Below are 12,699 nucleotides of genomic sequence, written 5' to 3' on the forward strand. Positions count from 1 at the left end.
CACATTTTTAATGAGACTTACAACTTCTTATTTCTCCCAAGTCCAATTTCTGATACGGCGTCATTTTTTTATAACACGAAAAGTCCGTTGCTGATTGACACGTTTAGTCTGGAATGGAAGAAAAAAATCCGAAAAGTCTGTTACCATTTCCCATCGTGATACGGTATATCAAATATAAAAGATACTTTAAAATAAAGCCAACGACGGCTTACATTGCTAAGCAGGGGGGTTATCGTCATATTTAATAATAAACAAAATATTGAACTTAAAACAATCAATTACAAATGATATGGTTATAACAAAATCGTTGATAATAAGTAGATAAAAATGATTAGACGTGGTCTTCCCTTACAAATTCATTTTGTAATTACATAAGGTGTATGTTTATAAGAATCCGTACTTGTGATTGGCCGCAAGCAGTCGCAAGGCATTCCGAAATCAAATTGTACTTCTCAATATTAACAGTTGAACTGTTGTCTATTCATTCAAATCATCAATTCATCAAAATTTGAAAGGACTTTCAATCATCACGAATGACACGATCGATAACGATTTAACATCTGCTGCCGAATCAATCAACACATCAAAATGACAAATTTAAAGGAGACTCAATTGTTACAGTTGTATATTAGATGTCTTTACAATCAACTCATCTAACTGAAGTAGAGACACAATTGATAATAACTGAACATTAGCTGTCGATTCAATCAACTCTTCAAAATAATATGGAAGGCACGATCGTAACGATTATAAAGATCGATCACGACTGAACATCGGCTGTCGATTCAATCAACTCTTCCAAACATCAGCTGCCGATGCAATTAAGATCAATTAACTCTTCAATATAAAATGAAATACAGAAACAGAAAAAACGACTCAACTATTTCATTCTATTTCATTTCAAACAAGAAGGTAATAGAATCGATTGAATGCGATCGTGTTCCTAGTAAATGGAAGTAATAGAATCGATTGAGTTGATCAAACGTGGCACAATCGTATCGACTGATTACGATTGATACGATCGTGCCCCTAGTAAATTGAAGTAATAGAATTGATTGAGTTGATCAACTGTGGGGCACGATCATATCAATGCAATACGATTGATACGATCGTGCTCCTAGTAAATTGAAGTGATAGAATACGATTGATCCATATCATTTCCATTACCAGGAATACTCTTTTACTATACGCTGATTTCTCAAGTCATTTAAAAATTTTATGAGCTAAAATTGAAATGATATGGATCAAACGTATTGAGTTTACACTATGTAACTATCTGCAAAGAAGAAGAAAACCTTTTCTGAAGACTTGTCTGTTATCATCTGCATTATTTACTAACAAAAATACATCATTAATCATTAATAAAAATATTAAATAATATGGGGTCAAGGACGGACCCTTGAAGCACATCTTTAAAACTATCTATCAAATTACTTATGTTTTGACCAATTTAACGCACTGTTTTCTTTTTGACAAGTATATAACAAAATCATTGATTATTAATATCAAAGAAATACATGTAGTTCTTTTATTATTTGCTATTGGATGGTGTTTCATTTCATAAAGTAGATTTTATATTCCGTTGTGTAAAGCATAGACATAATAGCTAGTATATCTATGTATAAAGCGATCACCAATCAATGCAACGGTTCTCCAAGACAGTGGAGGAATAATACAACAGAAATGTTTATTTGTTTTTTTATCTCTTATATTCCCAAACCAAGTGTATATGGACTTCTTGAAAAACTTATTCATAACGAAGTGCTCCTTTGAAGGAGGGATTTCCTAATACAGATATAGATACAGATACAGATACAGATAGAGAACTCTTCTTATCAGGAGTAGGTGGAACACTCTGGCTCTTAATACGCCAACTTAGTACTTATGTCATAACCTCCGTCAAATGGAATGGTTTAATATCAAATTCATTCCCTGTTCACTAAGGAGTACGACAAGGTGAAATACTCAGCACCGAACTCTATAAAGTATATATAAATGACATTCTAGACCAACTGGAAAATAGCGGTCTTGGTTCTTACATTGGGAATATATATTGTGGTTCACCAACCTGTGCTAATGATGTTGCCCTGGTTGCAAACTCACCTACAGATCTCCAGACAATGATAAGTACAGTCGAAAACTACAGTATTCATGAAAAATGCAGCTGTCTATACTATGACAGGAGTCATTCCAATACAAGGAACTATACATAAAGCTGTCATAAATATCTACAATAAAATATGTGGAATGGAATCCTCAATAGAAAAGCATCTAGCTGAACGGCAACTACTTGTGTCTGGTTTCAACTCTCAAAGCTGGTTCTCAAAAGCAAGATGCATTCTAGCGCATATTTTTATATTTACGATATGAAAAATATAATTTAAAAATAAAATTAGTTAGTTAAAGTGAATAAAATAAAAGTTTATAATGTCTTTGATGATTTATTAAAAGATATTAATAAAAAAAAAAAAAAAAAAAAAAAAAATATTATTCACACATCACAAATTACGGCACTTTGATTCACCAATATGAATAAATAAAAATTTTTACAACCTAATGATTTCTAGTCAATAGGTGCCCTGCCAAGGCAAATGTTAAAATTATATAGCATTATCTTTTATGCTGATATTTATAGACTGAACCAGTTAGCTTGGCATCCCATGCAGACTGTTCAGACTATATTTAATATTACTGTTATATTTTCATGTCACTTGATATCACATAAAAGTTGTGTACGCTTCATGTGTAAATGGTAGCATACATCTTGTGTCTTCCTTTCTATATCTAGCAACTTGTCTATTGGTTGATTACTCATTATGTCTAGTGCTGAGCAGTCTAATATAATTTTGAGTAATAGTTCATTATTAATAACATTTGTTGTACCACCCCTTTCTATTTCTCGTAGCATTTTGAATAATTTATCCATATATCGCTGCCTAACATCAGATAGACTTAAGCAATGTAGTAGGAAATGTTCCAAGGTTTCTTCAGATTCATTGCATAGCTTGCAATTTGGTTGAATAGCATTTTTACTAAATTTTGCCCTAGTACTTTGGAGCATGTAGGTACCAGTTACTAGCTTACATTTGAATTCTGCCTTTTTTATGTCATATTGGTTATTTCTAACACATTTCCAAATGTTATGTGGATTATTGACCGGATTTTTTTGAAGAGATAAATGTCTAAGTGTTGACTTTGTGTTACATTCTATTGTCCAAATTGAAGACCAGTATTCATTTATTGATGTTTTCAATTGTTTTTTCCACATATATTTTGATGGAGGATGTTCCATAATTTCTTCTGCTTTTGGCAATTGATATTTTTGCAAAATTTTATTTATACGACAAATAAAAGAGTTATCAAAATTTGAACTAATTTCCAATTTCCATTCTAATATTTTACGTTCTATCGAGCTATCCATGCTCAAAGAAATGAACTCTTAAAGACCTTTTCGTCCAGCAAGCGTAAAGGTCAGCGACTGTAGCCAATGTACACCCAACTGGGCGTATATTTATTTATTTTTATCTCTTATATTCCCAAACCAAGTGTATATAGACTTCTTGAAAAACTTATTCATAACGAAGTGCTCCTTTAAAGGAGGGATTTCCTAATACAGATACAGATACAGAATGGCTAACTTGTTTATTTCCCCACATCATTTCCTCTCCTTTTGAAACGTCAGAGACCAAAGAGAAAGGCTATTTGTCTTACTATAATTCCTTGGTAAGTTTTAGTTTCATTTTGACTGTGAAACTTATAAATGAATCATACAAGAGTTCCAACTTCCAGAGGCACAATGTTTGTAGATTTTGGATTTTCAAATAGTTGGTCCCGTCTGAGACTACTATAACATATATTATATATGTTATATAGTAGTCTCAGCCTCAGGCCCCGTGCATCCGAAGACTGTCATCAGGTGTAGAAACAGTCAAATGAGTAAACTAGAGGGTCCATTTGCCCTAATTACATGTTCACCCTGGGTTTGTTCGCCCAAAGAGTCCGTTCGCCCTGGGTTTGTTTGCCTTATTTATTTTTTGTATTATACCTATGCAGTTATTTATTTGGTTAATGAAAATACATATAATTATCTTAAAATTCAAGTTATATCATTGAAATAATTCAAAATTAATTACTTTTTGTTTCCGAAAAATTATTGGCTTCATTGTTATCATGGTTATGCCTTATGGTCAGATCATATGTTTTCGTACGTCATATGAATTCGTACTACATGTATGCATGCTTTTTCAATGGAAATTGTGAGGTCACAATGCATTCTTAATAATAGCAGGAAAACCCATCAGACAAGGATACATTTGTAAATTATTATTATCTACTGTTGATTGTAATTTAGAATGTTGATTAGATATAATTATGACGTCTTTGATCTCACTGATTGCTGAACTTATTGTCTTTGGTGGTTTGATAATAGAAATACCATTTTAAAATGTGATTCTTCCGGCGGGAGTCAAAATCTTCCGATTTTTAAGCCCTCTTCCGTACTTCTTGTTGATAATTCAAATCTTCCGTTTTTTCATAATTTCAACCCCAAAAAATTTTGCCAGTCTCTACTTTTTATTACCATCGATGTCAACATTAATTACGTTTGTGTGTCACTAATGAAGGTAATTTTTACCTGTAAATCAAAGAACTAGTATGTCAAACATACCATTAATCAACGATTTTTACCTCAGGCTAACTGCTGTTATGTAATATAAGTTGTGTGTATTTGAAAACACTTCAAAGAAATTTTGGGTTACATGTACTTCCCTTGTTGTTTCATGTTTTAAGTTACCCTCCTTAAATTAAAAGAATGTAAATTGATAAAAGAATATGAATGAAATACAAATTAAACACAGAATCATATAAGGATGGTAATTAAATGATTTTAAATGTCTTACTCTTAGGAAAAAAAAGAAAATATTATTTTGAAAATTATTTGAGAAATCTATACTTCTTTTCAATGCTTAAATTGAAATTAATAAGATATGTATTGACCTTATTTGATAATTCTGTGAGTGTTTATGCTAAAACTGGCTAAATCAGAATTAGCTAGAAAAATGGAATAACACTTATATATATAATTAAAAACACATAAATAAATATAAGACGATGAGGAAAGGAATAAAATCACATACAGATAGTATAGCTGAGTATTGACAAATATTTCACATGGTTACAATACAGAGAGAATACATTAATAGTTAAACTGTTATGTTAAAAAAGGGGAAATATGTAGCTTTATCATCAAAATGAACACTGAAAACGGCGATAAATATGTCGATAAAATATCTCCAGTCATGAGGCCCAAACTCCAGCTGAAAATTTTCAAATCTCCAGTTGTGACTTGACAACTCTGTCACATGTATTCCACTTTTTTTAAAAGTAAACTAGTCAGCTTGGAATGAGTAAAAACAATGCATGTGTGAATTGTAAGACATGAAAGGGAATATATTTTCACAGCTTGGCTTCTATGATCTCAATTGTGTTTGACAAATCTGTTATACATGCAAGTTGATTATTGTATCTCTTCATTATTCCATTAACTATGGTTTATATAATACAATAAATTTCCACCATCATTACAAGCATATTATTATTAAAGCAAGAACTATAGACATGATAGATGTATCAATATACTTGTTCTTGAGTTGATATATATTTAAAAATACTTCACTTCAGTTCATATCAAAGAAACATAATTTTCTGAAAAAACAACATAAATATTTGAAATTTTCAACACTCTCTAAGATACTCTATTAAAAATTTTAAATTTACAATAAGGATTAGGGCCTTGGGCGAAAAGGTATAAGGACGAACAGGTACTAGGCCAAACGGACCCGGATTCAGACTAGAGCCAGCAGCATCTATTAACGGCTCCTGTAAAGGTGAATTTCTTAAACTTCAATTGTATGAGTAAATCTAAGGTGTGCAAAATGTATGTAAAGCTAAATTTATTATGTTTGAAATTTTAATAAGAAAAATTGTATGTCTGCTTCATATTTATAAATATATTAGCCTGAAATACATGTTTCATTTTAGTCCATTTTTAGGCAGTTAAGCTGCCTTATGCGAGCACCCTAGATTTGTGTTCTACCCAATAAATGCTGAAATACGTGCCATTGTTATTATCTAGCTGGATATAATGTTATTTATAACTAATTGAATAGTTTTTTCATACTTTTAATTCTGGATTACAAAAATATGACCAGAAAAAACCTTAAATGATCGTCGAACCACCCAAAAGTTTTGAAGTTGCACATAGGAAGTAGAGCACATTAGGAATCCTTATGTAGTTTATTATCCCCTGTGCTTTTGGCTAAGATGTCCAAGAACAATTGTATGAAATATTTAATCGCCGAAAATCTTTAAAGACAAGTAGTTTAGATTTCCCAAATGGCAAAAGTCGTAGGAATATTGTTTGTCGTCAATACGTGGTACAACTACGTCAGTAGTCTATTAATAAGTTCAACTGTTCATGCTGTTGGCGGCAATTTCAAATTAGAAGACGAAATTTTCGTATCTTTTCAATTTGGAGGCAGGGGTTCAAATTAGCGGTGGTCCGAGGTCCGCGACCTTCCACTTTTGCAATCGGACTCTCGACTTGGTTACTAGCTACGCCCGACGGACCTTTCACTTGAAAGAAATTAAAAATAACTTTGCAAACCTTTTTACCAAAGTCTCTAAATAAACGATCTCAAAACGTATTTTCATCTTTATTATTCATGACAGCGATGTTCATTTTGTTCAACCGCTAGCTTTATACAGATAATCGCCGACAAGTAATGTGTAAATTCGAGTAAAATCGTATCTGACTGACAAAGACAACATTGAAAAACAATGGATGCCGTGTAGACAATTACAATATCGGGTCCGATTCCGGAAGCGGATAAGGGTAATTCCGGGTTTTGATGATCAACTACAAAAAAACAATTTCAGGCAAGTGACAAAATACATCTATGCATGGTAAATAAATATAAACACTAGAAATGGAAACCAAAAGATATATGTAAAAGAAAGAAAAAGCAAAAAATAGTTGATACAGAAACTCAAAATTACTTTTTGACAAATTTTAATGTCAAAATCCAATACAATGTGACAGCTGGGAACAGTATATCTAACAATATATATGTTCCTGGTGACAGTATAAATCTTCTTTATCAGTGATAAATGTTGATAATGCATGTAAGATGCTTTTAAAGTGTAAACATATTACTGCAATTTTTTTCTCAATTTTGAAGGGTCAGTTAAAATAGCTGGAAGTTTCTTACTTTGTTTTCACAAATAGTGCAACTAGATTATATGATACCTGAATGTAAGCAAATCATATGATATATAGGTGGAATCCTTTGGGTCACTCTACCCCCTCCTGTTTGATAACTTTGAAACGGATGAGATCCCCACCCCTAAACCATATATATTCATGTATGGGACTATATAACTAATCAAATGAAATATAGGGGGAAGTCCCTAGGGTTACCCCACCCTCCTGTTTGAGAACTTGGAAACAGTCGAGATCCCCACCCCTAAACCATATATATTCATGTATGGGACAATATAACTAATCAAATGAAATACAGGGGAGTCCCTGGGGTCACCCCAACCCTCCTGTTTGGGAACTTTGAAATGGTCGAGATCCCAACCCCTAAACCAAATATATTCATGTATGGGACAATATAATAAATCAAATGAAATATAGAGGGAGTCCCTGCGGTCACCCCACCCCTCCTGTTTGAGAATTTGGAAACGGTCAAGATCCCAAGACAAGACAAGATAATTTATTTAAACTGACTTAAGCACACGTATGGTGCTACAAGAGGATAACAATTATACATTAACAATTACATATATACTTATACATTTACAAGCAAGACACACAATAAATAAATAAGTGATATCATACAATAAAATTGAAATAAACCATATTTGGTTGATTTGTTTGCAAAATTCTTAATTGCAACGTGGATATGAAGTTATTGTAACATGCTTTGTATTATGAAAATATTTTTTCAATATGTTTTAGAAACATGCACACTTTTGTTAGCAGTGGCACGTTACAGTGTGATAATAGACCAGTAAGTTTCAATTGGGAAGGATTTTGTGTGTAATATGTAGGTATATACCTTTCTCTTAAAGACATAATTTGTTCATTGGAGCATACAAAAAATAATGATCCCATAAACCATACATATTCATGTATGTGACAATATAACAAATGAAATGAAATATAGGGGGAGTCCTTGGGGGTCACCCCACCCCTCCTGTTTGAGAAATTGGAAACGGTCGAGATCCCCACCCCTTAACCATATATATTCATGTATGGGACAATATAACAAATCATATGAAATATAGGTTGAGTGCTTGGGGCCACTCTACCCCTTCCTGTTTGAGAATTTGAAAACAGTCGAGATCCCCACCCTAAACCATATATATTCATGTATGGGACAATATAACAAATCAAATGAAATATAGAGGCAGCTCCTATGGTCACTGTAAACCATCCTGTTTGAGAACTTGGAAACGGTCAAGATCCTCACCCCGAAACCATATATATTCATGTATGGGACTATATAACAAATCAAATGAAATATAGGGGAGTCCCTGCAGTCACCCCACACCTCCTGTTTGAGAACTTGGAAACAGTCGAGATCACGACCTCTAAATTAAACCATATATATTCATGTATGGGACAGCAGAACTTATGAAATGAAATATTGTCCTGTTTGATAACTTGGAAACAGATGAGATCCCCACCCCTAAACCATATATACTCATGTATTTGGCAATATAACCAATCAAATGAAATATAGGGGAAGTCACTGGGGTCACCCCACCCCCTCCTGTTTGAAAACTTGATAACGGCCGAGATCCCCACCCCTAAACCATATATATATTCATGTATGGGACAACATAAAAAATCAAATGAAATATAGGGGTAGTCCCTAAGGTCACCCCATCCCCTCTTGTGTGTGTTTTAAGAACTTGTAAAAGTTTGAGATACCAACTCCTAAACCATATTCATTCCTGTTCGTCATTTCAAACAGATTTGAATGACATACAAGGTCAATCTCATAGGCATCACATATGCATATCACTTTACTAGACCTAATCAATGTGTACTAGACTTTGCCCAATGTCAGGCGACCATGGGAATGAATAATTATGGGAGCTTTGTTTGGGAGACTTCTTAACAGCATTCTGTTACAATTATTTCTTGTTTATTATAAAATTTTATTGATGCAAAAAATGAGTAGGTTTAAAGAATTTACCTTAATTATATTTTGAATAATTTCTGGTTCTATAAAAAAATTCATTTTAATATGGCTCATTTTAAAGAAAACATATCTTTCAAGCCCAAGAATGTTTGACCAACTTTATTATAATCATCTGTCATTTTATTCCAAACTTAGACATCATGGACTTGGGGTGAAGGCGGGGGTCATTTACATTTACTATGGGCAGGTCAGTCAGACCTCACCTTTGATCCCCGTAGTAGTAAACATTTGTCTGATTTGTGTCTCATAACTTTTGCACTGTAGAACACAAACTCAGTTTTCTTTCCAGGGAAGCAAGTCCATGCATACTATTACAAGCTGGTACTAAGTCAACTTGAACTACTAACAGTCAACTAATAACCAACGTTAACTATCAACTAGAACAACTGCAATCATTTCGAACTTGTACCACTGCAGACACATGACCATTAAAAATATACTTGATATATGCGTTGCTTTTGAAAACCTTGATAAAATATGAATTATTTGCCTTAATAATTAATTCATAAAATGAACATAAATGCACAATATATGAATGTTTAATGTTTGTTCTTTTAAATCTTAAAAAAAATGAAGCAACATAGCCACAGTTTTCATAATTATGTTTGCCTTGGTTTTTGGTTAACTGCCTACAGCGCTTACAGTGCTTTGATTCTAAAAATTTGTCAACTTTTTTTTACCTTTTTCATGATTTCATACTTTTTATGTTGTTCTCCCCTTGCCCATTAAAATTTTGGTTGAAATATAAAAAATATGGTACATGTATATATAAAGAATATTTCAGCAAAAATATTAATGTGCAAGGGATGGCGCCACTGTTATCTTTTTTAGAAAACTGTCATAAACTTTGACAAATTAATAATGCAAAAAATTTGGTTTTGACAAAATTTATCTATTTTTATGACCTCACTAAAAATAAATGGAAAAAAATGTCGCAGGAAAAAGGGTCACATGTAAAATAGTCACACATTTGATAAATCATAAAATGTAGGAAAAAAAGGCACAACTCTAACAGGAAATGATGGTCATTTATGTACAAATTTTTAGTAGAATTTTATTTCTTTTCTCGTATTGTCTCGTCTTGACAGAGTCGAGAAGCCAGACATAGGTATGCTATTTCTGGTGTCGGCCGCATCATCAACAATGTATTAGTTGGTGATTAGGCAGGTTTATAGGGAACTACTGGTGGTAGATCAATAATATTTAGTATGCAGTTGTATTAGCATTGGCACATCTCATTTCCATGGAAATTTTTTGGCCCCACCCCCTCAGTCATGGTCTATTGACTTTGAAACTTTTGCATAGTTTACATGTATTAGTTTGTGATTATATGTAGGTCAGTTTATAGGGAACCACTAGTAGTAGGTCAGTGTTATTAGGTATTCAGTTGTATTAACATTGGCAAATCTCATTTCCATGGAGATTGTTTGGCCCGCCCCCCTCAGTCGTGGTCTATTGACTTTGAAAATTTTGCTTAGTTTACATGTATTAGTTTGTGATTAGGTCAGTTATTGGGGAACTAGTGGTAGGTCAGTGATATTTACTAGCATTGGCACATCTCATTTCCATGGAGATTGTTTGGCCCAGTACCTTCAGTCATGGTTCACTGACTTTTGGATATTTTGCATAACTTACATGTTAAAGTATTGCTATTTTAATTTCAACATTTGCATTTTACAATGAAAATAACAAAAAGGCAAGACATATCTCCATGATCTCTGTGTTAACAGTTTATTTTAAAGATATTTGTAACTTTCAATGGTAAATAATTTATAAATGACATATTATTAAAAAAAAACACTTCATTTTTCAAGTTTTAGGTGTTATAATCTGACCAGACAGTAGACGATTTACAGGAAATGTAAAATAGTAAATTGAAGCCAGTTAATGTATCTGTTGAATTGTTTTAAATACTTGACATTTTCATGGACAACATTTTATTTATAGTCTTGGAAAAAATATTAAATTGTAATAAACACAAACATTGATATACCACAACCCTGTATTCTAACATAAGATGTTGAAATATTCTGAAACACTGAAAATACATATAATTTCAAATAATTTAAACATATGTTTTCATCATATTTTTACAACATTATTGCAGTTAAAACTTTTCAGATTTTTAGGGCCAAAAAAATGAGTTTGTGAACCAACAGTGCGTAGAAGTTGTAAAAAGATAATTATGAAGGTATTTCCCCCTTTTCCAACAACAGGATAAAAAATTAATTGATTGTAACACCCACTGACAAATATTTTAAGCATACTCAGTTCAAGGAATAAGACCTTGTGTAAAGTGAATGAAGAGACAGAACATCAAGTGGGATATAATTCTTGAATATTAATTTATTTTTTATTCAGCCCACTTAAAAAAAAACCCAGATACACTCAATAAAAGATTAACCAGTTGGGATCCAGTTTCTCCTTTAAATACACTAGGAATAGAAGAAAAAAAGGTGGAGGGCCAAACAAGGACCTGCTCTCCATCATCAAGAGTATTTCAAGGCAATTGTTTTATGCTATCATGAGAATGCCATATTTTGACCTGGATTCATGCTAAACTTGTTGAAGTAGATTTTTTTCCCACTGTGATAAATATTTTTTTAAGTTTAAAGATTATAGAAAAATTCATTGAAAGACAATGGTGACCTGGTGAAGTGCCAATACATTAAATTATAGATCTATGTATTTTACATATTTTATGTTTACTGGTGATTGACTGCTTAATTTTTACAATAATAAATTAAGAAGAAATCCTAGTGATTTTATCATTGCCATTATGTTCTTTAGATTTTTATCATGATGTCTAATTATGCCAGTTATTGATTTAATATTAAAAATACTAATGAACAATCCCTTAGTTCGAAGCACATCTGTTTTCCCACAATGTTTGGCAAACAATTATGATAAACCTTAGATACTGTATATTTTTTCATACATTTAGTATTTCCATTACAGGTATATCACTGTATATTAATGAAAGAGGAATGAAGACGATATCAATGGTATCAAGTGAAGTCTGGAAGGAAGTATTTATAGATGTAAACAAGGCTGTTGTATTTATAGACAATGCATGCGCAGAAGTCCTCCATTGGAATGGTGGGTTGTCTGCCTTTACAGACGCAGGAGCTGTTGATGTTAGAGAATTTTCATCTTTTGAGGTTAACATAATATAATATTTTATTTGATTATAATTATACATAAATCAGTCATAAAACAATGGCTAACATAAGTCAAACCTGCTATCAAGGTCAACTCTATTAAGTGTCTTGTCTTGTTAGGTCATTTTCTTATTTTATTGTAGGTATACCTATGCAAATTGAACATGAATTCCAAGGTTTTACTTTGCCAATCTTCATGTTAAGAATATATTATAATAAGGATTTTTTCTAAAATTACAATATTATATATCTAAAAATACATATAT

The 12,699-nt window shown here is 32.2% G+C and overlaps 1 protein-coding gene across 1 annotated transcript in view; it reads left to right on the plus strand.

Moving 5' to 3' along the window:
- The first annotated feature begins 3,617 nt into the window (after positions 1-3,617).
- LOC127728636 (sec1 family domain-containing protein 2-like) overlaps positions 3,618-12,699 on the plus strand; it is a 49,914-nt gene continuing 40,832 nt past the window's right edge. Inside the window, exons 1-2 of the mRNA XM_052236163.1 lie at positions 3,618-3,723; positions 12,231-12,433. Of these exons, the coding sequence (XP_052092123.1) occupies positions 12,260-12,433 (174 nt within the window). The 5' untranslated portion in view covers positions 3,618-3,723; positions 12,231-12,259. The remainder of the gene's footprint in view (positions 3,724-12,230; positions 12,434-12,699) is intronic.

The sequence above is a fragment of the Mytilus californianus genome, unplaced genomic scaffold, assembly GCF_021869535.1.
Source record: "Mytilus californianus isolate M0D057914Y unplaced genomic scaffold, xbMytCali1.0.p SCAF_2, whole genome shotgun sequence".
Taxonomy (NCBI): domain Eukaryota; kingdom Metazoa; phylum Mollusca; class Bivalvia; order Mytilida; family Mytilidae; genus Mytilus; species Mytilus californianus.